The sequence below is a fragment of the Daktulosphaira vitifoliae genome, unplaced genomic scaffold (genome assembly GCF_025091365.1).
Source record: "Daktulosphaira vitifoliae isolate Bord-2020 unplaced genomic scaffold, ASM2509136v1 Scaffold_1, whole genome shotgun sequence".
Classification (NCBI taxonomy): domain Eukaryota; kingdom Metazoa; phylum Arthropoda; class Insecta; order Hemiptera; family Phylloxeridae; genus Daktulosphaira; species Daktulosphaira vitifoliae.
The window spans coordinates 23796949-23824004 of record NW_026099572.1 but is presented as its reverse complement, the minus strand read 5'-3'; the positions used below and the strand labels follow the sequence as shown (position 1 = coordinate 23824004).

Here is a 27056-nt window from a genome sequence, read left to right as displayed (position 1 = left end):
TTAATATTTAAATAAAAATAATATTCTTGTGTATCCAATAATTTCTCTATGTTTCACCTACACCCAAAGAAAAACCTCAATCAATTTTGATAGAGAAATTTTATCAAGGGTTTATGATAATGTTTTATTAATACGAACAAAATAACTATTCTTATGAATAATTATTGTTCAAGACAAGAAAAAAAATTATCATATTGATAAATATATCATAGGTTCAATAGTAATGATATATTTATCAAATTGAACAATGAATTTATTATATAGATCGAGGTTTTTCTCTGGGTGTAATATCTTCAAAAAAATTGAATAATATTCTCTTTTCGAAATTTATTGGTATTCTATACTTTAATTAACACAAAAAAAATGTAATGATCTCCCACATATTCCTCCTAAAAATTAGCTTTTTAATTAATAACAAGCATATTTAATAACTTCTTCTTTTTTATCCTCGCCTTAATTCTAACTACTTGGGGTCGGGCAAACAACAATATTTAATTAATATAAAAATAAGAAAATGATTGAAGCCAACAACTTTTAGTTTTTCTTCGTGTTTTTGACCATTTTGCATTTGTGTCGGTGATTCTCTTTCTTCTATGATCTATTGAATCTTTAGGCTATTTTATTTTCATATTTTAAAGAGCATAAATAACTTTATAGATAAACATCATTCTGTGTTTAGGTTGTCGAACCATTGATCTCTACAATAACTGTACAATAACTTTCCCTCGTTTCCACTGTGCTGGGTTTGTTTTATGTTACAAATTATGTAAATTCTTGTGATAATAAACATCTATAGTCCGATAAATATATTTAATACACTTTTTAAAAAAAAGGCTCGGACCAATACGGGGTCGGTTCTAAAATATCATCATATAACCGCCACGGCACTGTACTAACTTTTGTTAGTGTTAAAATTAATAATTTTATTATGTTACAGAATTTGAAATAACAGTAATTTTTGATTATTTATAAATGTTTAAATTTTTTTTGTGTTTTTATCAGAAAGATCAAAATGAAACTGATGAAATTATACAAGATATTTCCAAAGTTAGTTCTGTGTGTACTAAATATTTCCAGATATATTTTTTCATTTATGAGTTATTTATTGGTTTATTTATTATTTATTTTTATTTACCTAAAAAAAATGTTTATTGCAAATAAAATATATTTGAGACTTAAATATTTTATTAATGAAAGAACTCAAACGATTAGTATTTTCTTCATTAAAATTATACAGAGTGATTCATTAAGGATAAGACACTTTTTTTTTGGTAACTATTGAAAATTTTTAATTTTTTGTACGGAAAATATTATTTGATACAAAAAAAATGAGTAACTCTTGTATTCAAAATAGTAAAATAATAGAAATTTAGTCCAAATTCTGTAACAGATGAACGGTTGATCAGAAAAAAAAAATTTTAAGACTATGCTCTTATAATTTTTTGTTTATATTTTTATTTTAAATCATAATAAAAAATTCAAAATAGGGTTCCCATTTAAGAAAATTTAAATTAATGTTTTTTAACCTTGAAGGGATGAAAAATCATAATGATTTTACTACATATTATTGCAGAGTTTTTTTAATTAAACAATATTTTCCTTACCAAAAATTTAAAATTTTCAATAGTTACCGAGAAAATCCTTAATGAATCACCGTGTACATATTTTTAGTAAATTTTTGAGTTTATAAAAACTTGAGAAAGAGTTTTGGTTTATTTATCTTTAAGTTAGGTTGGGTTATACGAAATGTTTTTTCGCTAAAATTTATCTTAATAAACATTCAAAAAAATCAAATAAATTTTTTTAAACAATATAATTATTTTATAGAATGTTGAAACAATAATAATAACTAATTTTTTCATATAGATAAAATATTAAATAAAAGTTATTATAAAATTTAAATTTCTCTTATATGAATGTTGTTATGTTTTTAGACTGTTGAGAATACTAAGAATGGCAATTCCTTAGAAGATGACGCAAGATATGCTCGAGTATGTTAAAAAATTTTAACAACAATTTAATGTTAAAATATTTTTTTATAAGATATAGATTAACAATATAATGTTAATGTACATACATCTTTTAAGTATTCCGTATTGTATCACTTTAGATATAGACTTTAAAATTTAGTTTAACAGTATTTTTAAAAATATAAAGCTGAACTTTTCTTTATAAGTCATTTATATTTCTATTTATATTATTTATTGCGTCAATAACAAATGTCATAAAAGTTCTAAAAATAATANAAAATTTAGTTTAACAGTATTTTTAAAAATATAAAGCTGAACTTTTCTTTATAAGTCATTTATATTTCTATTTATATTATTTATTGCGTCAATAACAAATGTCATAAAAGTTCTAAAAATAATACTTATTATATTTTTCATAATTTTTAATTGGTGTAATCACTACAAAATCAAAAAAAAATTAATATTTTGAAATTTTTTTTTTTTTTTATGAACATACATATTAAGAGAAAAATTTTAATTTAACAATTACCTAAAATAGTGATGGTAAAGAAAAATTAAAGACATATCTGGAATGAACACCAAAAATCCAATAGAAATCGAACTGTTCATAAGTATTCTATAAATTTGGATCGAATTATGGATTTAACTTATCACTTATTGAACACTTCTTGATAATATAAATAAGTCAAATGTTAATAATTATATGTAATTATTAATTGATATATAAAATAACTTTAGATTATTAAATACTTATTTCACTGAAACTTTTTACTAAATTTTAATATATACGTAGTAAAGTAACTTCATTATAACTCAACCAAAATTATGACACAAAAGTCATGCACATTATATCACACTCCTCTTTCATTCATCGAATAATAGTGAAAAATGTTAAAAGTTTAAGAAGCTACATAATAAAAAACTTTATAATTAATAAAATAGCAAATCGGTAATAACTTTTAGACCAATACTTCAGAAGTTATATACTTAGGCCCAAAGAAGAGTACAATTGAAAAATACCTGATAATAATAATAGCTAAATCCACGCCTTTACTCCAGTCAAAATTTTTTAATTGTTTGAACTTTAAAGCACTGATCTAAAAGTTGTTATCCATCAGTATTCCTGATTAGATAATTTTCTCTTATGTAAGCTAGTTAAATATACATATTGTTGGTTAAAAAAATATAGTTATAAAATTTTTCCGTTAAATCTTACTAAAAAATCCAAATAAAATATTTCCGAAATTATTTTTTCTATGAATATATTAAGTAGGTTATTATATACGATTCTTTCTATATACTCTATTTGAATTTAAAAATTATTATTTGTTTTTTTTTTTAGTATTTGCAAGATGTTTACGATAATGAAACTCAGCCAGTTCCACGTGAAACAGAAGTAGGTATAATATATATATACATTGTATATATGCATAACTTCTATTGAGCCCAATACACAAAAATACTATCAGAATGAAGCCAATGTTCACACTTTTCATGTAAAAATCTTAACGAATGGTTCTCCACATTTATATTCACTACGAAAAACACATTTAGTTAGATGTGTTGATACGGTACAACGTACTTAACTCTCTAGTAAGATGATTACTGGCAACACAAACAATACGACATCCTTACATCCGTTGAAAGGTGGTAAGCCGAACATAGCTGTCTGATAACAGTGTCATCGTCGGCGTGTCAACAATTGTTTAATATAAATTATATTCATTATACTACAAAGAATTTAAAAATTCCAATAGATAGAATTGTATTTTTGTCTAGATAATCGATACTCCTAAGGTTACTACAGAAGACGCCAACTATGCTCGAGTAAGTTAACAAAATTTCAGTATAAAATTTTCTTATTTTTTGAAGTTTTACTACAACATAATGTATAAATAAAAAATTCATAACATTTTTATAGAAATATTTAATTTATTTATTATAGTATTTGCAAGATCTATACGATGAAGAAAATGTAACACTTTCATCCTCAAATAAAACTAATGTACTTAGATTGAGTATAAAACATTTTATGACATTAATGAAGAGTTGGCAATTTAATTGGGTCTACTTGGGTTTAACTATACAAAAATATGTTGTCATAATCTCGAAATTAAAATATTCGGGTAAAAAATAGTTATCAAAAGGTTCATTTTAAAGTTAAAGGACTCCTTTTATGATAAACACTTCAAGAACTGTTCAGGTCAATTCATACTACTTTATAAAATACAAAATTTAAAAAATGAATTACTCAGCAAATATATAATCAGGAACTTTAAAGATCTGGATTAATTATTTAATTAATAATTGAATTAATTAATTAATTGAATAATTACTAAAATTACTTTCAAAAATTATCCTGAATGATTTAGTCATTAAATTTTAATTTTCATTGAACACAAAAAAAAATAATGGAATTAATAGTTGGTTAAAAAATAACGAGTTTTTAATTTATACGTTTTTAAGAAATTTGACCATAACAACATGTGATTGTCTTAAATTTTGATGTATTAAGAAGTTAACAAATTTCATTCAATATACTTCAAATTATTACATTAATATTTTCTCCCCTAAGGGGCGTGGCATTTAATCGCCAATTTAACGTTAATGTTCAGCTGAGCTGTTTGCTATTAGTTCTCGAATGGGTGACGATACAGGAACTTTAACAGCGCCAAACATAGGTCGATATCCGACATAAAAAATCCCTGTCAAATAATATAAAGTGGATCCGATCATAAATAGTTGGGATTAAGTCTATGGAGATGATGATGATATTTTCTACTCTTAACCCTAATTAATATTTTGTTTCCAGATTGCTGAGAAACCTAACGCTGAAAAATCTACCGTTGATGATGCCAGCGTTGCTGAGGTAAGCTCAAAAAAAGTTAGATTTCAATTATTCTAAATTCAAATAATCCAATAATTACTATTATACTACAATTAAATGTAAAGTTTTCATTTACATTATACATTAAAATCTTCCAATACAAGAACGTCAAAGTTCGTACATTTATTTGTTACTGTATTTTACACTACGATCATCTTTTCTTTCTAAGTTATAGCTTCTAAAATGACCTTTGTTACTAACCAATATAAATTTTTCCAGTGAACTAATTTTTTTATAAAAAAACTAATTAAAATATCGAGGGATTCTCTCTGTTTAATTTTCTTGTCAATGTATTATAAAAAAATTAACAATAAATATATTTGAATTATTGTACAATATTGAATCAGAAATAAAGTATGTACAAATGAATATATAAATGAATACCAACATATTTTTAAAGTATCAAAATTAAATTTTAATTTTAATATAAAAAAAACAACACTTTTTGATATTTTAAATTTATTTTTCAGAATTTTAACTAAATAATTTATTTTTAGATACCCACGAACATTGGTAAAAGTTATGAAAATTACATGCCTGTGACTGTAGAAGAAGTTATGGATCATGTAATTCAAACAAATAATTAATATATTCTATTAGACCATTTAATATGAATCATTTCAAAACATAAACTTAGGGGAAAAAAATCATTGTATATCGATTAATATATAAAATATATTAATACTGTGCTGTGCTGTGGTTAATATATATTTTAGAAAGAGGGAAGAAAGAGTTAGATTTATTAAAACTTTTCATAAAATATCATAGCATTTTTTCTTTTTGTGAATTTAAAAATAATGTAATGTAGTAGCTCTTGTAGAGTAGTTTAAAAAGAACTTTGTAGTAACTCAAAAGGAGAGAATTAAATAAATAAATATGAATGAGGGGGGTGCTTGTTTGAGCTACTACTTTATTTTATTAATAATATTATGACTCGGAGTATGAGCTCGAGGATCTATAAGAAAGATAGAAGATGATAGAAAAATAAAGTGATCATAAATTCTATTAATATGGGATTTATTGTAATTAATGGTCAATTCATTAATGCCACGAGTTTTGAGAGTTATCGATGATAGGTGGGATTGAGTTACCTCGTGTGTCTACCCAGAGTGGTATGGTGGCTGTACATATGAACCTCCAACCTAACTCATGAAATAGACACGTATAAAAAATATAACTCTGCCAAATAACTCTGTAAAAACATTATCAATTTATTTTACATTTACTTGGTGTATTTTTTATTATTGATGATTACTTGACTTTCCTGTATTCCTACTTAATCTATGTACTCATGACATTTAATTCTAAACCTTATATATTTTTGGTGAAATTACTAGTTTCCTACCTTGATATTTCTAATGACACGCTGAAATGAATAAATATTGTTCTTGTATAAATATAATTGTAGAGACGACGGATCACTTCTTGCATATATTTCGTTATGTAGGTGCATAATATTTGAACGTAATTCAATATACTGAGTGGCTCTGTAAATATCTGAGCAAGTGAGAGCATTCTGACCACCATCAAAGTGACATCTGAGCCAGAATGCTCATTATATTGGACTTTTTATATTAATTTTGATGTTATTTCAAAGGCAAGAAGTAATCATCGACACTATCATTATTTCTTTATTAATTATAATTTATCACATGTGATTTATTATATTTTCGTCAATAATGATCTACATTTCATAATGCTCTACCGTTTGTTCTATAAAATCTTACACATTATTTATTACCTTATGTCTAACACATTATTTCCCTGTGGATAGGGTATAAGAATACTTCCACGGCCCCTCTGTCAGTCATAAGAGGCGACTAATGAGGTTGTGTCGACAGCCGGCGTAAAAATCTTTGTCAAAAAAGTATGAGGAATCCTGAATAAAACTTAGGCGGATTGTCCCATCTTGGATGTACGCGGGGATAACAGAAAGTAGTTAAAAACGGAGGTCTAAGGAATAAAGTGTTTGATACCAGCCGGACAACTTGTGCGGTACAGGTCTACCCAACGCTTGTAGTGTCAACGGTGTAGGGACATCACCACTTAACTCTAGGCTGGACTCTTGTATAAGGGAGAAAGATAGATACAAAGTAAGAATAGGTACTTGGAATGTTGGAATATTAACTAGTAGAAGTAGAGAATTAGTAGAAGTATTGAAGAGGAGAAAAGTTAACATTTGTTGTGTGCAGGAAACTAAGTGGAAAGGAGATAAATCAATGGAAATAGGTGAGGGTTATAAAATAATATACTCAGATAAGTCTAGTACAAAGAATGATGTAGAGATAGTAATGGATGAGGTGATGAAGAGTAGAGTAGTAGAAGTAGCTAGAAAAAGTGACAGAATTATAGTCGTAAAATTGATATTCGAAGAAAAAGTGCTGAATCTAATAAGTGCCTATGCACCACAAGTGGGATGTGATGAAATAGACAAAGAAGTTTTTTGGAGAGAGATGGATGAGGTGATGTATGGAGTACCTGGCAATGAGGATGCGGTAATAGGTGGAGATATGAATGGACATGTAGGAAATGAGAGGAAAAGATATGAAAGAGTACATGGAGGGTATGGTTTTAGTGGAATGAATGAAGCTGGAGAAAGAATAATGGATTTCGCAGTATCGTATGATCTTGCTGTGGTTAATACTTATTTTAGAAAGAGGGAAGAGCATAATATAACATATAAGAGTGGGAGGAATAGATCACAGATAGATTATTTTATGTGGAAGAAAGAGAGCGTAAAACGATTAAAAGATTGTAAAGTTATACCAGGCGAGAGTGTAACTACACAACATAGACTGATGGAAATGGAGTTGTAGTGTACCGGAAAAAGAATAAACAAAAATAGTACAAACACAGGGGAAAAGTCGAAGATCCGGTGGTGGAATTGAAAGGGGAAAATGAAAAAGAGTTTGTAAAGACGGTAAAAGAGAGGACGATGTGGAATGTCGAGGGAGACATAAATGATGTATGGAATATATTTGCTAGTTGTGTAAAGAATACTGCAAAAGAGATTGTTGGTGAGAGTAGGACCAGATGAAGTGCCAGTAGAATTATGGAAAATATTAGGAAGGGCTGACATAAGGTGGTTGAATGAACTTTTAAATAAAATCTTATTAGAAGGGAAAATTATCAAATGAATGGAGGAATAGTATTGTAGTGTCGATATTTAAAGTAAAGGAGACATGCAGGAGTGTGGAAATTTTAGAGGCATAAAGCTTATGAGTCATAGTATGAAAATTGCGCTATTTTAAACGGTATAATATATACACTTACAAATAATTATATAATATTATGAAGTACTCTGTATAGATATTAAAACAATTAGTTGTTTGGTTGGGTTTTTAATTGCATTAAACACTGTTATATATATATATTAAAAAACCTCAAAACATGTTCTAATATTCCCCAAAAACTGATAAAACATGTTTAAAAGAATGATAAAACCCACAAGTATTGAATTTTTGTTTTCAAGTACAACATATTCAATTGTGTATGTATACATTAATAGTTATTTGTATAAATTTGGTTTTATAAAAATGTTATATCCATACAAGTTATATACTTCTGTATTAAATAGTACAAAACATAACTTCTATACAATAATTGTATAAAAGTTACCTTTATGTTAGTTATTAGACTAAGACAAATAAAAACCATTAAATATTCAGTAAAAATTAACACATTTATATTTCATAAAATAATATTTAGTATAAGTATATATATTTAATATATTAGCTTATTATATTTTTTCTCAGAATAAGATCTGTTTATTTTTAAACAAAATTGTATAGAAGTAGATTATACAATCTTTCAATGTTGCCTCAATCTCAATGTTTCACTTATATTACCCATATTTTCAATATTGTGTTTGTTTTATCACTATAATTAAATAGTTTTTAGATTTTTACGTGATTTTAAAATAAATCTTACATATACATTTATTTTTTAAAAATCTAGAATTACGTTATTGAAGTAACGACAGACCCAATGGTTAACACAAGGCATTTTGTACCAGTTACTCTTCAATGGCAGGCTAGAAAATGTATGCAATTTGGTTTGAAATTAAAAAAAAGTGTTTTTAATCACGATGAACCAGTTAAGTTACTCGGTAATCCAACGGATAGGAACGCAATGCCAAAAAATAACAATAGCCTTTATCATGCAATTTCATATTGGATAACTGGATCGTCTGACTATGCAAAGTTTTTACGAAAGCGTATAAATTCTGTAATATGAAATCAACCCGTACTTAAATCAATTTAATTAAGATTTACTTATTTTTGTTTCTTTAGAAAAAGGACATTACTGATGGTATGTTTCATCTATATTTTTTTTTCTGTTATCATAAATAAAAAAAAAATTCTATGTAGATTACTTAAGCAATTCTTTAGGGACCGCTCTCTAATCGTTTTCTAAATCTATTTTGTAAGTATAGGACTGGCGGCTTTTTGGTATACCGAAAGTAACCGATATATCGTTATTTTTCATATTATAAAATCATTGTCATTTAAATGCATTTCATAAAAACCATAACTAAAATACTGGTATCCAGTTATTAATGTTAATTTGGTATAATTTCTACTATTATTTTGGATAGCAATTCTTAATAGTTTTTGATAAATTGATTTAAATCTTTATCATAGTCTACCTTTGAAACGGAAATTTAATTCAATACCACGAACATTACTCTATTGTATAATACCACTAATCAAAATTATAAAGACTCAGTACTTTTTTCTTTGTTACTCAAACAATTTAATTTCAACTATTATTATTAAATTATATCATTTCCATTTTCTTTTATCGTTAACTTTCAGTAATTAAACTAAACAATTTTTTTTTGTTTTTGTTTGTACAGAATATTTTGAATTTTTTGAGATAGCTCAATTCTTGAACACATCAATTTATCTTCATTCTTTTGGTGTCTGGCAATTTTTTAGTAAAGATGGAATTAATGCTGTAGAAACTGTCCAATCCTGTTTATATTTAAGCAGTGTAGATAAAGTGCATTTTGAAGTTGTAACAAACGTTGAATAATATTTATTTATATTTAATGTGTAATTTTTAGTATTAAGAAATAATAAATAAAAATAATACAGAACTTTTTTTTCTATAATTCCTGGGTAAATTATCTGAACAATTATTTATATAGTAATTGAAATAATTTTAAAAAGTCTTCTAGATGACACTAATTAATTTAGTAAAACTAAATAAATGTATTGAATAAAGTATATTTAATTTTGTAAAAATTATAAAATCAACTAAATAATAAGGGGTAATAGAAATGATAAATCACACTGTAAAGATAAGCAATATTTAAATTACTTAGTATCAGTAGAAATATTTCAAAATGCAGTTGAACCCAACAATTTTAAGACCGGTATAGTGTATGTTTCCTACAAGTCATCTAGGACGGCTAGTTTTACACAGTACAAGAATTCCCGCCTTGCCTTAAGACTGATTCGCTAAAGGTGCGGGTGAAAGGGGTCATTCACCAAAAGTGAAAAGAGGAGGTATAAATTGAAATCTGACAGTAATTAAAATCTTAATACACCTTGCCTAAAGTTATTGGAGAATGTTCGACCAATGGCGTCATTTGCGGGGTAGTAGGATAGGATTTGTCACCCTTTGAAAAATACGTGCAATTTATTTCATTAAACGTTCACAAAAATCAAATGCATGTGAAATAAACTCAATCCTATGCAATTTTAGAATATTTATTATCAATTAAAAATTTTTTTTTACACTACCTAGTTTATTCAAGAATACAGCTGGGTATATACAAATAGATAATATATATTGTCACTATGTGTTACCAATTACTAGTAAATAGTTAAATAATATGTATTATGTATGTTCATTATAACAAATGGGTAGATTAACCTTTTAAAAATTTTCCTTTAGAACATATTAAAATCATTAATATATATATTATTTTTTATAATACTATTAAGTTAAAAATAGATATTTTCATTTAATCAAAATATAGTTAGGATTTTTAAAGATTACTATGATTTTTATTGAAATTATTTAATTCGATATTAATACAAAACAAAATAGTGATTTTAATGACATTTTTAGCTTTTCTCATAAATTTATTTCTAAAAGTAATTATATCTTTAAATTCTCATAACATTTTTAATTTAACAATGTCAATTTCAAACTTACAAATTAAACTAAATATAAATTAGTTCAACATTTAAATTATAAACTTTCATAAAAATCAACTTTAAAGGACTAAAAAAATAAGATAAACATTACATTTTTAATCGACGTTACACGGATTATTTTTGACATATTAAGTATCAAATCAATAATAACTTGAAAACAAATAATTTATTTTGTTTTTAATTAATTTTTATATTTTAGTATATGTTAATACTTGTTTATATTTATTATTTATTATATTTTATGCTCGTATAATCCCGATGTATATATACATAGCTACAGAGGAATTACGGACACTGTTTGTCTTTATTTGGCATCTTTTAATAATAAGCACTCTTATAACAAGAGTAGATAACGTAGGACAATAATTTAAATTTTCATGTTTTGCTTAAAACATTTTTTGTTAAACAAATTTTACCTTTCTTTGTTTATTAGTTTATCTACAAAGGCATTTTGAAACATTTAGAAATAGATATATCCGATATACCTACAGAAGAATTTCTAGCGGCTTTCATTAGATTTTACAAGAAGATTTATCGAAATGAATTTAGATTGTGACACAAACTAAGTGGAAGCGTCTCGTCAAATGTAGACCTTATTCGATCAATATGCGACAAAAAATATATTTCAATCCCGAACATCATGCGTATGGAAGTTTAACCCGCCAACAACACCTCATTTTGGTGGTATCTGAGAAGCGGCTGTTAAGAGTACCACAAGTCATTTAAAAAAAGTAATCGGAGTACAAGTCTTTACAAATGAAGAAATGACGACTCTGTCTCGCATTAAAGAAATTTTAAATTAACATCGATGTCTAGTGTGCTTGGTGACCAAGAGATTTTAACACGGGGTCAATTTTAATAGGATAACCGATTATGGCTTTACCTGACACAGACTAATATCGCCATAAAGCCATTGAATAGGTGGCAGTTAGTGAAACAGGCACAATAATCATTTTGGATACGGTGGTCACAAGAATATCTGGTTACATTGTAGTTACGTCAAAAGTATTCTTCAGCAAAACTTCATTAGATTTTGAAGATACAATGGTCTTACATTCACCATCTCGGCTAATAATGTCATGGCAACTTGAACGAATCATGGATGTTTACCCGCGATAAGATAGTACATGTCGTTACCGTTAAGACAGCGGATGGTGTCTTAAAGCACCCTGTGGTTAAGCTGATAAAACTACAACTTTAACTTTCTACCTCCTTATCCCTTTACTCTAGCAGTATAACAATAAGTATTTATATAGTTTAGTTCTTTAATTATTCAGTACCAAAAAAGAAAACAAAATTTAGAAGAGGGTTCACAATATTGCTTAAGTTCATACAATTATATATACATCATTTTATACATTTTATATATTACTTATATATATATATATATATATTATATTATTATATATATTATTTAATAGAAAAAATATAATAATGTATAATAATTTTTTTATTGGTTTATTTTAGTTCAATGATTTCCTCAATGTATCAATTATTAAAAAAAAATTTATACTCATCTAAGATGTCACTTTATGTTTTCTAATTGCAATACACTAAATTAACTAGATGATTAATTAAATAATAGTCTAATTAAGAAAATGACTGGTGATATCAATTTTTGGACCAGTACTTCAGAAATTGTTAACAAATTAAAGTAATGACTAGAGGTGGAAAATGAGTGCTGCTATTTCTATAACATGACATTTCTTGACCATACTCTTCCTCTTACCTACATATTTATATGTCAATAACTTCCAAAATACTGGTCCAAAAGTTGTTATCAACCAGTCATTTTCTTAATTATACTATTATCTAATAAATAAGCTAGTTAATTAGGAGTTTTGTCATTTTTGGAATTAAAGTTTACAGTTTATTAAGGTTTAAGGAATAAACATATAAAAAAATATTATAATTGAACTAAAAGAAACAAATATAAAAGATGTTAGTATTGCTTTTATTTTTTGGTTAATTAAGTAGTTTATAATAAATGGATCACTTTGTATATGTAAATAAATATTTTTTATATCTTTATTGTTTAATAAATGTTTTGAGCGAGAAAGCCACTCAAAAAATTTGAATTGTCGTCCAAGTCGCACATAATACAATAAATAAATAATAAATAATACAATAAATAATTATTTATCGTATTTACATTTACTTCAAAAATATTAAATCTATAAATATGAAGAGTAAAACACGTGTTTAATGTCTTGAACAAATAATTTACTTAAATGTTTTTAAAATTTTTATAAAAATGTATAAACCAATTTCTACATTATTTTACTGTTTATTCGTTAGCTATTAAATTCTGCTTTAATAGAATGTATTTCTTAAACAATTTTTTAATTTTGATAAACACTTTTAGTGTTTTTATACAAAATCTCAACTCCATTGAAGTTTCTGAAAATGATCCAGAACCATTAGTAAGTCAAAATATTTTTTCACTTTGCTATTAACTATCCTAATCAAACAATTATTAGTATGAACAGTCTTTAAATATTCAAACGTAAATTATTATTAAACGTATTTACAGTCTATATATAACCATTCAATGTTGATCAAGTTACTTTTGAAAGTAACAATGTTAAGTTACTAGTTTAAGTACATTAATGCAATGAAATTAATTTTACGTTACTTACTCATATAAGTAACAAGTAACATTACTTTGTATTATAATAAAAGATATTACATTACATAATATTTACAATCAGAAAATAATTTCGGGGAGAAGGGTTATTATTAAAAAAAATGTTTGATGACCTAATTTTTGTTACTAAAAATTTATCTGCTGCATTGATAAACACCAAAATATTGATAAGTAAAACAAAAGGTCATTAATAATTTTTTACACTGCATCGCTAATTGTTTCGGAGTAGATACTGTAACAAGATATCAACATAAAAAATTTATCAACACATTATATTTATTGTTGTTTAACTACATTTCATCAAAGACTAATTGGTTTTATTGCGAACAATATTTTCTAGAATGTCATATCCTAAAATTTTAATCTAATCGTGGTTCATATTTGTACGCCTTTTTATTTGATCATAGCGTTATTTTTAAAATTCTTATAAAATGCTTGTGAACCCTAATTGATATTCTATAATGAGTTTCTTGCTAACCGTAGTGTGCTTAAGTTTTGTAAAGATTGTCCGTTTTTCTGCTAAATTGTTAAAATACGATGCTTAAAAGTGGCTCTTACACGATCAATATTATTGACAACATTCATATCAATAATACTGAAGAAACTGAATTGAAGAAAATATTGATCTATAAAATATATTGATGCACATTTACAATCGTTGAAATACAATGATAGAAATTTTAATTGACTTGTATTGATAAAATAAATTGACGGTGTATATTGGCCGCAAGGAAGCAATTACCATTTTAACAGCTTAAAGAGGCGTGCACAGAATTAAAATTACTTCGACGTTTTTACCATTCTTTTGGCCAAAGTCTAGATCATTTTTTCTTTTGTTTCTTCATTTTACACACAACCAAAATCAAAGCAAAAAACCCTTAATCTATATAAGAAACAATGTTGAAATTTTAAATATCAAAAAAAATAATTCAATACACCAACAACGTGAGCACTCAGGATCCAAAATCAAATGATTATTGATGGTAGTTATTGACAAGTAAATTGAAGTACATTGTCCTTGATCAATTTTAAATCTTACGACACATATATTATATATGATCTGTAAATTAGCTATTTTATTTTATTTTAATTTAAATACGAAAATGGCCCATCGTTCTAAGTCACTCATTCATACTTAGTTAATTTATATTAAAGAAACGAAAATGTTTAAATAATTCTTTACAAATAAAGTATTTTATTTACTAACTCAACTGCATAAATGCATTATGAAAATATAACTATTTTTAAGTTTCTTCTAATAACTTTTTATTATATATAGTTTTAAGTGAGTAAATTTGTTAATTATTTATTAACCACAGGTGGATTTTTTTTGAAGATCAAAAGTACATAAAATATAATTTTTAAAATTTTTGGATACTTATAAAATATTTAGGGAGGCTAAGCCGCTTTTCTATGGCTACTTATGCTGAGAGGAGATACAACAAATAATTTACTTGACACATTGAATTATACATAGGAGTTTAACTCTGTATGTATAATATAAGTATAATGGTGCTGGACCCCTCCAAACCCCTTCGGAAATTAGCCACTGCTGATAATGATAAAATTTATAATTTAAAATCTAACAAGAATTTCAAAATATTTGTTTTTTTTTTTTGGTTAAGACCAGTTTTCAATCAAAACTTAAAATTTTGATTTTCTAAACCTAAATAAAAATTTCTAAGAGCCCAGTACGACCGGAACCGCTGAAAACATAAAGTACTCAGTCTCTGATTTAAATATTAGATAACTGATAACTGATTAGATTTATTTATTGATAACTCACAAACTAAAAATTGATTAGATAGATATTAGACCCGTTTGTTTAGACCGTTGTGCACTCTATGAGCCGATTACTATTCTATCTCATTACAGTTATTGTTTTTATTATAATAAATTAAATGTATGTAATATAAAATAGTTTGATGATAAATTTAAGTATTAATAAATTTATTAAATGAATTAAATTCTCTTAAGCTAATTGATTGATTTTCTTTTAAATTTCTTTCTTTGTGTAATTTAACTAATCTTAAATAAAAATAATTAATGTTCAGTACTCATAATTATGTAGAACCGCTAATCAAGGCAGCTACCTACACCTAAATTAAAATGTATGGACTACGAAAATAACTAATAAATAATAACAGTAATAACAAATAAACTTAGGCAAATACATTCTTAGTGACTAAAACATATTTAACTATTACTAGTTGAGTTGGTACCATACGTACCAAAGCTTATTTAAAGTTGAAAATATTAGGAAATATCTTTTACTTCAGTGTAATACAAATAAATATACAAATTACCATAAAAAATAATTTTTTTAACATTACTAGCACTAGCGTTAAAAGAATTAACTTGTATATTTTTATGTAGAATTCAAAAGAAATTTAATTAAAATTTATTATTTAATTTTATGATGGTGATAGTTATTTCATACCAGTCATAAACAGGGACGTATTTACGTATAAACAATGTTTTTTTTAATTTATTATAATAATTACGTATTGTAAATACTTTTTTAATAAAAATGCGAAAAAAATAAGGCAAGACTTCTTCCAGCCTACTATAATGGCGGAAATATTTTAAAGACCTACACACAGTAATACGCCTCATGTTACGAACAATTAGTAAAATAAAAAATGCTAAACATAAAATTTAAAACTTTATCAACCTTGTGAAAAGCAGTTTTTTTTAACAACCATACATAAAAACTAAAATAAAATAATAATTGTAATTAAATCACACAACACAACAGTATCTTTCATAATAGGTTTCTAATGACAATCCTGAACAGAATGCGAAAACGGAACGTTATTTTATACCGGTGTCGTATGAATGGCAACTCACAAAGTGCTACGCATTTGAAATAGATTACACTCAATCTTGCGTGGAAAAAGAATGTGAGAAATATCTCGGTAAACCGAAATCAATTCAATCTATACCAGGTGATGGGAATTGTTTCTTTAACTCGATATCTTACTGGATAACTGGTACGGCAAAACATGGAAAATTCTTCCGTAAAAAAATAGTGAAAGTAATATATTAATGTATTATAAAATATGTAAAATTTTTCTTACAAATATAATTGATTTTTTGATAATAATAGTATTATTATTATCATTAATGACAGATTATTATTTTTTGTAATTTTTTTTAGTCAATGAAAACCTCGGAAAGATTTAATTTATTAATAAGTGCCGAAGAAAAACTCAATAAGCACATTCAAAAAATGCTAGATTCCAGTAAGTTTCCATTTATATAAATCAAAGGTGTTAATACAAAATCAAGTTAAATTATTTTTTAAACATTATTATTAGGACTCGGTCGATATGCAATTCAATATTAACCCATTAAGTCCGAAGTTTTCTTCTTTGTATTTTTATTATTTTTTTTTATACATACGTTTAAAATGATATTCAAAAGAAATAATAATAATTTTTTTTGTTATTATGACCTAATGATGAGATATTTAACTTTACCATGTAATAACGCTATGATTACAAGGTGTGATATATACTAAAATTATAATAAAATGTATCTGTATTTTATTTACAAAAACTAAGTTCAAAATGATATCTTACAATGAAGTTGAATAAAATATTAGAAAAAGTACATTAAAATATTTTTTTAATTTAATAACTCTTATACTCTGGTATGTTTTGGTATGGAAAAGTTTAAAACATTCAACGCAAAATCCCACATTTACAGCTTACGACCACTTGAAAAACATCCTTCATCTGCGCATCTTCTTCTTTTTTTTTTTTTGAAAGATGGGAATAACAAGGTGTTCTTTTCCATTATATCTTACGTCATCGCCGGCTTTATGACAAGAGACACTAGAGATCGAAGTTGATTGTCTGCCTCCAACTTTAGGAGCTGTTCCATATTTTGTTAGCAACATACGTACAATTTCCCTTCTAAATTGAAGTTGAGAAATTGTTTGCAACTATGAAGACCGAAATATTTTATCATCGATTCATAATAGTTTATTTTCTGAACCGGCACAAAATTTTCAATACAACGTGTTTGAATTTTTTCAACAGGTTTCTCAATTTCCAAGCTTTATCTCCTGTATTTATTTCATTATTATCTGCGCAGTGTATGAATTTCATTATTTGAAAATCTATCCCTACGCATAGAATTATATACTAATATATTTTTTACAAATTAATCTTGTTCCCAATAATGCCGTTTTTATGGTAAATTATACCCACTCAAAATTAGAATACCGATTAAACATCTTATTTAGTCTGAAGTAATGTTTTGGTCATGACAATTTTTAAATAAAGAATATTTTTTAGTTTCTTCAACCAATAAATCGATACTATCATTAGTAATAAACAATTCAAATAATTCTAATGAAGTCATATTGAACAAATGGCCATATTTCGGGTTCGAAAATTCACTCACCTTTTCGTCAAAATCACCATGAATCTATAATGGAACTATTTTTTTTTCTATTTTTAAACCATTTCTCATTTTTTACGTTAAACTTATTAATACTAGTTAAAATATTTGATAAAGTAACTGATTTTTTTGATGCTTTAGAAGTACTTGAAGATGGTGTAGAATAAATCTGATTTATTTCTGTAGAAACATTAGGTATTTCAATTACAGAAAACCTACCAATTCTTTTATTATTTTCAAGGCGTAATTCGACAGGAACTTGTAATTGTCGACCTGCCAAATTATCATTTGTACCACCCCCATCTTCATCACTAGAATTTTCATCTGTAAGAATAATTCCTGCAAGGGTTCTATAAAAATGTCTTCTAAATGAGATTGATGCTCATCTTCAACTTCAAATAAAATATCAAGCGCTTCTTAAAGTGTTAAGCCATGACTAATAAAACAAAAAAAATGACTATAGAATATAACTTGTGTTACACATAGAGACTTAATAGAAAAAAAACTCAGTAAAATTATAATAAACGAATTTAACTTCCAAAAAAATTCATTTCGATTCAAATACAATAAACACCAGATTTGAAACACATATGAATCATGACTAAATAATAATATCATCTGGCAAGGTTTCATGGAATCAGTTAAATATATAGAAACAATACAGTGATAAAATATTATTATTTCATTCGCTTGGGGACTATAATATATTTAAAAAATATAAATATAGCGTTACCATGTGGGTACGTGATAACTCAATGGGTTAAATATCGGCCAATATATGTAATAAAAGATTTATCGGGTTTTTTTTTTAATTCGATAGTTACTCGGACATTATATAAAAATTATACATTAAAAAATCCAATAATCAGGATGGATTTATTATCAACTTTTAAAATACCCTAATTTTATCACAGAATGCCTCTATATTGATGATTTTACATAGTGTATTATACTAATTACCACCTCAATCCTAGTTCAGCCGTTATTAGTGTTAATAATGATTAATAATGTCTTTTGTATTTACTATATTTAACATCTTTGAATTTAAAAAACAAAATGAGAAAGATATTTAAATTTTATGTGAATATTATTATGTTTTGTAGTATACACTGAGTGATTATTTTAATATTAACTAATCAATTTCTCTTAAAAGATAATTATTTAAAAAAATTATTTTTGGTGTTTTTAAATTTTATACATGTATTTCTCAACATATGGAAAAAAATCATACATGGATTAAGGTAATAACAGGGTTTTAAGTAGAAAGGACACAAGCAGACTTAACCCCTACTTCTAAAAATGCTTAAATAGCGTTCCCATAAAGAAAATTTAGAAAAAGTCACCTGAATGCTCAATTTTTTAATCAAAACTACCAATAAGTTTTAATTAATCATTAAGATTATACTAAACGATTGAATAAAAAAAATTAATTTTAAATTTGCCTGTGTAATAGTATTCAAATATACAATACGTTTTTATATATTTATAGTTTCTACATGAATAAGGTATACTTAGCAAATATTTGGCGTTATTCTTTTTAAAAATAATTTTTACAGTTTTGGAATACGTTAAAATAATTGTTTACCATTTATTTCTAATAAGAAAAGAAAATACAAATTATGAATTTTTCTATTAATTTATGCATTTTTTAATATTTATGAATATGTTAATATTTATGAAATACTCCTTAATATAAGTTTTCGTTAGTTGTAATATTAATTAGAATGTTTACAGATATCTATATATTCATAAAGACATAAATATATATGCAAATATTCAATATTTTCTATTTTTTTCTATAATTTCTAAAACTGTTTTTAAATGTTAAACTAAAATGTTACTCTTAAAGGGCTCAAAATATATCTGATGAAATAATCTGAGGGTTCTGTTTGATTATTGTGCCGAGAAGTAGCATATTTTATCAAATTTTATCATAGATTCTCTAAATCAACTATATTTAAAAGAAAGAATTCCTCAACTCATAAATCATTCTTGATCAATTCATTAATATGTCTATGACATCTATGGATTCATAACAGTTTTTTCTTAGATTTCTATGGCTTCTTTAATTTTTATGCATTACTATGACTTCTTAAATTTTCCATCTTCAGTAAAATGATTAAATATTTAATCTTTAATCATTAGACTTTGCAAATTTTGCAAAGTCTAATCACAAAAATTACTTTCAACTTTTAAAACACTCTTCTAAGAACTGTGAAAATTCCAGTTTAAATCATTTCATTTTAATGCAATAATATTCTAAGTGAATACTAAAATAATATCAAATATCTATCTAATAGTACACTTAGTATAATAATTAATATTTTTTAATTGAAAATAAAAATTTCATTAATATTTCCAAAAATGATTATCAACACATGTCGAGGGAATTTCGTATTACTAGGCAAGTCTGGACTGCATTCGATTTTTATTTGATTATTCATCCTAATAAGTTTAAATAAGTTGTATATATTGTAAAAACATCATATACAGAAAATTCATTTTTTCATTTTTAGAAGAGTGGGCTGACTCCCCTGAAATATATGCTGCAGCAGAATTTTTAAATACATCTATTTATGTTTATTCACAAAATGGATGGAATTTTATAAGTAAAGATGGAGTAGGAGCTGAAGAGTTAAAAGAACCTTGTATTTATATCCATCACGTGAACAATAATCATTTTGAAGTTATAACCGATGTGGTAACTATTTTTACATAAATATAATGTTTAAGTAGCATGATTGATCAATAAAATTAATTCTATTGTTTTTTGACATAAATACTATAAATTAACTAAATAATCTATAACTTTTTATCTTACATTGCATTACAAGAAATAATACCTTAAAAGTTATTAATGCAAATTCCAATTTCAGCCAAACTTTAATATGAATAAAAATTAAGTATTATATAAGTTTTTAAATTGTAGATAAAAATAAATGTACTAATTTGTTATTTTCAGTACAATAAGCATAAAAAATATTTATATTCATAACATTGTTTATTATTTATGTAACAGCATGATAAAGATATTTCTGAAGAAAAAAAAAAGAGCGAAAAAATTAAAAACTCCAAGAAATCAGAAGAGTCAAATAAGCCAAGTGAACTTCAAAGTCTAGTGGAACATAATACTAACATTGAAAATCCACAATTTATAACTAAAGAAGAAGTAATTTTAATTACAATAATTTTAATTATAAAAAATTTAATTATTACAATAATTAAATTTGACATAAACATAAATATTTAGACTACACTATACTCTACTGGAGTAGCAATATATCTAGTGATAAAAACAGCTAACTTTGTCTGTATCAAAATTAATTATAAAACTCAATAAGTTATTTAACTGGCATAAGTAAAATAAGTGTTAATTTAAATCTAATCTTGATTAAAATCATTGTCATAAAATTCTTCAACACAGTGTGCAAAAAGAAAAACATTTTATATTTTTTCTAGCTAATGAAGGAAATATTAAATTGAATATTTATGAGAGATTAAACTAGAATGAAAATATTTACAGAAAAAGTATTGAAAATAAATTTCAAGGAATGATTTCTACTAATCTCTTTTTTGACACGCTAAATATGCGAGGTATTTATAGCATGAAATTCCAGTACAATTCACTATTATCTACCCTTAAAAGTGGGCCTGACCAAGCGTACCAAATTTTTTTTTAACATTTGACTTCCAGGCTTGCACAATTATTTTTAAAAATAGACTAGTGATAACAATAAAACATTTAAAATATACTTTATGTTTTTAAAAGTCAGCAATAATGAGACAGAATATTATAAATATTCATTATTTCAATGATTTAATGCAGCAAATTCATATTCTAATTTAATTATATTCTGTAGTGTTAATGATTTTATTTTGTACTGAAATTTATAAAAAATCAGACCCGATAAAGAGGTGAGCCCCAGGAGTCATCTTGACCTTTTATTGTTTATAAGCAATATTGTCTGATTTCCATGAACACTCTGCATAGGAGGCCCTATCTCAAAGTTACACACCGAGCCAATATATTCCGGTCCAATACAAAATATTTTATTACAATGTGTATCATCTTCATTGGAAGGAATCATTAAGTATCATGTAAAATAACAATAAACTTAAACTATTTTAAAAGCCATGATTGATATATTCTAATCTATAATGTAATTAAAAGTATATAAATACAATTTTTCTGGATAAAATTGAAATTTAATTTTACCGTAATATATAATAACAAAAAAATACAAGACCTGGAGTAAAATATTGTTATGAGATAATTTTTTTAAGTAATATAAAAATAGTTTCAATTTTTTGGACATTAAAAAATAATCAAATATTTTTTATTATATTTTAGGAAAATGTTCCTAGTCCAGATAGTATAAAACATAATAAAAAAAACTTTCAGCGACTATTTATGCCAACCACAAGTGAATGGCAGAATGACCAGTGTAGAAAGATGAATTTTATAGTAATTAATTATGTAAATAAAGAAATTGTAAAATTTCTTGGTAAACCAATTAAGATCGAAGAAATTGCTAGATATGGATTAAATGGATTATCTAGTGCATTGTCTTATTGTATAGCTGGAACAACAAGATATCGTAAAACAATTCAAAGAAATATAATTGAAGTAATAGTACAAAACTATAAAACTAAAAAACATTAAATTCCTAATAAAAGAATTTTCAAAAATTTTAAGGCCATAAAATCGTCATCTACTTACAAATTATTATCAAATTCTGAAAATATTTTAAAAAATCGTATAAATGATATTGAAAATAATATCTGTAAGTATAATGATACAAATAAGAACAAAATATAAAAAGTTTTTATGGTCATGTTATAAATGTTCTCCCCTATTTTACATTTGAAACATTGCCGTTAAAAATTTTTTCCCCAATTAAATATTAAAATGATTTCAAACTTTTAAGGATTAATCTTGTTGATTAATGATCACGGCTAAAACAATCTTAGTATATTTTTATGCACCATGTAATAACAAATCATACAACAAAAAATTTGGAATTCTTTAAGATTTCTTATAATACCTCGAAAATATTTGTAACTTCATTTACTTTTCACGCAGTTTTTAAAAGTTCAGTCATATTTTTGACAAGAGAAATAACTTTTCAGATTCAATATATGCATTTTTTTCAGAAAATAATTTCATTAACCAATTATATTTATAAATGAGCTACTTTGTTATTTTTGAATTTTTCAATATTTTATATAATTAATATTTAAGAGTTATTCTTAGTAAAAAGTTATGTTTAGACAATTATTAAATAAATTTCATTTATAAAAATTTGAGTATTAAATTTAGGAAAATACAGGGAATTTATTACGAACAAATTATTGGTAAATGAAAAATAATCTGAAGTAACTAATTATTACGGCTTCATATTTATCAATTATAACAGCTGATATGTTATTCACATAATTGTACTGAACACTTAATATCTGGAAAAATTCATTCCTACCTATAAAAAAAATGTGAGAATGTTTAAAAAGTAAACTATAGGTGAAACAGTAAAAAATTAACAATACTTTCAATATCAAACAAATCTTAACTATCGCGTCGGCCTAATTCCTATTCACACTATATAGATGTATAGAGTAATTTTTTTATCACAATCCACTCAATTACTCACAGAATAAAAATAATTTTTAATGATACTAAACGCTCCGTATCTTTGATTTTTAATAAACATTCAAAAAAATGTGTTCGTGGTTGTTATACTTATTATTAAAACTATGACAAATTATATGCAATTGCGTCATTGTTTCCTTATTTTAAAATTTATTTAATGATAAAATTTAATTTCAAGGCTCATCTGTGGAGTGTCCTGAATTACAAGTGGCAGCTGAATACTTGAAAACATCAATTTTTGTTTATTATCAAAGTGGTTGGGAATTTTATAGTAAAAATGGATTTGGTTGCAAAGAAACAGCCGAACAATGTATATACTTAAAAATCAATACAGATTCAAATAGTTTTGATGTCGTAACAGACGTGGAAAATAATATTGAATAAAATAAACTTGAATATACAGGGTGGCCCACCACTCACTGACAACTTAAATAACTTTTGATCCAGTTAATATTTTTAGTTGATTTTTTTTTTAAATATTAGTTAGACGTTAGGTCTATAGCTATATCTCAATAATTATTTTTTTTACATTTTATTAAAAATATTAATTATTTTTAAATTTTAAATAAAATGTAAAAAAAAAATCTAAGATAGCTATTTTGTAGAGTAGAATTTAAGAAAAATTTTAGTAAAAAAATATCTTATTAATATTCAGTAGTAAATATTCTGTAGCGTTTTGAAGTTTGTAAAAATTTGAATTTTCATGTACTATTTTACGGTATTAAACATTGAAATACGTATTGAGAAAAGGACAGAAGAAAACGCTATCTTTTCATGATTACTGTGTATACATATGATGATAGTGTGTATACATTACAAACTTGGCATAAATACCATGATAAGAAATTAGATAAGGCAATTATTACTTATCACTCTCATTCAAAAGTATATTGAAAAGATAGCGTTTTCTTCTGTCCTTTTCTCAATACGTATTTCAATGTTTAATACCGTAAAATAGTACATGAAAATTCAAATTTTCACAAACTTCAAAACGCTACAGAATATTTACTACTGAATATTAATAAGATATTTTTTTACTAAAATTTTTCTTAAATTCTACTCTACAAAATAGCTATCTTAGATTTTTTTTTTACATTTTATTTAAAATTTAAAAATAATTAATATTTTTAATAAAATGTAAAAAAATTAATTATTGAGATATAGCTATAGACCTAACGTCTAACTAATATTTAAAAAAAAAATCAACTAAAAATATTAACTGGATCAAAAGTTATTTAAGTTGTCAGTGAGTGGTGGGCCACCCTGTATATCTCACTTAAAACTAAAATTTTATTGTTTGAACAAATTGCATTATTGTAAACCCATTTTATTATTTTATTTACAAGCTATTAACCTTCAACATACATTTGTGTGTGACCTTATTTTTGACGTCAATAATTGACAACTAGTAGTATAACTAGCGGGAAACTTAGAATTATGGTATTTTAGGACACTGCTAAGAATTTTCTGTTATAATAACGTCAAAATATAGAAATTTGTGCTAAAAAAGTTATCAAATTTTATAAAGAGACAAATTCAAGTTGAAAAACCCGTAAAGTCTTTTTCCATTACTATCAAAAACGCATTACAAATTTTATAGCATAATCAAGCAAATTTGCATGAGAGTGCAATGATCATAATAAAATTATCCAAAGAAAATAATATGTTTAATTAACTCAATTACTAATTCATTATTGTATTTTTAACACGCTTATATTAGTTTCACATATATGTTGTGTGTTGTTTGTTTTGTGTTGTGTTGTTTGTAACTTTCCACGCGCACGTATCTACGGCCTTGTGACTAGACGCATTCAACCCACCCCACGCCACGCTCACCACACAACGGCACCACTATTCCTGTAAAAATTTTTTATGACGATATTAGCAAGTATATAGTCTTTATTATCAATAGTAGTACGACACAGTTGTGAATTTATAAATACACTAACTGCCAATACAGAAATTATATCTATTGATAGTCATAATTGACAATAAACACTCCGTGACTGTGATAGCGATGTCATAGAGAACTAAGAAATTAAAAATAATTTTTAAAATAAGCTTAAAACAATAATTCACGAAAAATACTAGTATTATTGTGAAAAAAGCGTGGGTGCTTTATGCCATATTTTTCGTATATTGAGCGCCTGACGCTTTTTTCACAATAATACTAGTATTTTTCGTGAGTTATTGTTTTAAGCTTATTTTAAAAATTATTTTTAAATTTTCAGTTCGATGTACTTTAAAAGCGTGTTTTTTAAACTATATTTATTAACACGCTTATATTAGTTTCACATGTATGTGTGTTGTTTGTAACTCTCCACACACCAAGTGTTATTATCTCGCGTATCCCGTCGTTTATGGCCTTGAGACTTGACTGTCGTAACCCATTCACCCCACCCCGCTCAACACTCGCCGAGAACACTGTTTTCTGTATAATTTTTGGTTTTCGTACCCGTACATGCGGGCGTATCAATATTATATATATAAACAAATTTTTATTGTTTATTATTAGATATAAACATTTAAAGATTTAAATTTTGTTGAGTTAATATATATATTTATACATAAGAGATTACAAATACAGGTAGCTAATTGGTTTTTCATGACGATATTAGCTAGCATATAGCCTTTATTACTATGGTAACAAGACACATTGTTAGGGGTTCATAAACACACTAACTGGCAATACAGAAATTATATCGTGCGTGGGAGTTTGTGCCACATTTTTCGTATATTGAGCGCCCGACGCTTTTTTTCACAATAATACTAGTATTTTTCGTTCATTATTGTTTTAAGCTTATTTTTAACTTTTTAGTTCGATATGCTCTAAAAGCGTGTTTTTCAGTTTTTTTAACTATATTAATTTTTAATATCAGTTATGAATATTATTCAATAAAATAAGGTTAAAAATATTTTTAAAAAACGTATTATTTTAAGAGAAATTGAGCGGCTAGCGTTATAATAAATATAGTTTAAAAAACTAAAAAAACACGCTTTTAAAGTACATCGAACTAAAAAGTTAAAAATAATTTTTAAAATAATTATGAACAAAAAATACTAGTATTATTGTGATAAAAGCGTCGGGCGCTCAATATACGAAAAATATGGCACAAAGCACCCACGCTTTTATCACAATAATACTAGTATTTTTTGTTCATAATTATTTTAAAAATTATTTTTAACTTTTTAGTTCGATGTACTTTAAAAGCGTGTTTTTTTAGTTTTTTAAACTATATTTATTTTATACTTTTTAGTTTCATGTTATGATAGTAGTTACTATCAATATCATGGTTGTTACGGGTAACGGGAAATCAGGGTTCGA

General features: G+C 25.4%; 2 protein-coding genes across 7 annotated transcripts in view; both read left to right on the top strand.

Moving 5' to 3' along the window:
* Positions 1–9953, top strand: part of LOC126896148 (uncharacterized) — a 42939-nt gene extending 32986 nt beyond the window's left edge. For 4 of the 5 annotated variants that reach the window (XM_050668654.1, XM_050668655.1, XM_050668652.1 and 1 more), the window contains 10 exons: positions 1003–1047; positions 1935–1991; positions 3313–3366; positions 3750–3797; positions 3916–3975; positions 4783–4839; positions 5355–5423; positions 8815–9084; positions 9150–9168; positions 9716–9953. In XM_050668654.1, the coding sequence (XP_050524611.1) occupies positions 1003–1047; positions 1935–1991; positions 3313–3366; positions 3750–3797; positions 3916–3975; positions 4783–4839; positions 5355–5423; positions 8815–9084; positions 9150–9168; positions 9716–9894 (858 nt within the window). In that variant the 3' untranslated portion in view covers positions 9895–9953. The remainder of the gene's footprint in view (positions 1–1002; positions 1048–1934; positions 1992–3312; positions 3367–3749; positions 3798–3915; positions 3976–4782; positions 4840–5354; positions 5424–8814; positions 9085–9149; positions 9169–9715) is intronic. The other variant, XM_050668656.1, reaches the window with a different exon arrangement.
* A 3358-nt stretch (positions 9954–13311) lies between these two features.
* On the top strand, positions 13312–24332 carry LOC126896155 (uncharacterized). Of its 2 annotated transcripts, none has more exons than XM_050668667.1 (8): positions 13312–13450; positions 16472–16711; positions 16835–16919; positions 20601–20785; positions 21104–21253; positions 22436–22711; positions 22781–22868; positions 23910–24332. In XM_050668667.1, the coding sequence occupies exons 1-8, from the start codon at positions 13349–13351 to the stop codon at positions 24113–24115; spliced, it is 1332 nt and encodes a 443-aa protein (XP_050524624.1). In that variant the 5' UTR covers positions 13312–13348; the 3' UTR covers positions 24116–24332. The 2 variants fall into 2 exon arrangements, with proteins under 2 accessions (XP_050524624.1, XP_050524622.1); XM_050668665.1 differs by having other exon boundaries at positions 16448–16711; positions 23910–24327.
* Positions 24333–27056: the final 2724 nt, after the last annotated feature.

Bases quoted from the DNA above. Each gene is read 5' to 3' on its own strand.
- LOC126896155 (XM_050668665.1), top strand. From the start codon at position 13,349: ATGTATTTCTTAAACAATTTTTTAATTTTGATAAACACTTTTAGTGTT. The intron at 20,786-21,103 runs GTAACTATTTTT...TTTATGTAACAG, and splicing joins TTGAAGTTATAACCGATGTG to CATGATAAAGATATTTCTGA. The intron at 22,869-23,909 runs GTAAGTATAATG...TTTAATTTCAAG, and splicing joins TGATATTGAAAATAATATCT to GCTCATCTGTGGAGTGTCCT.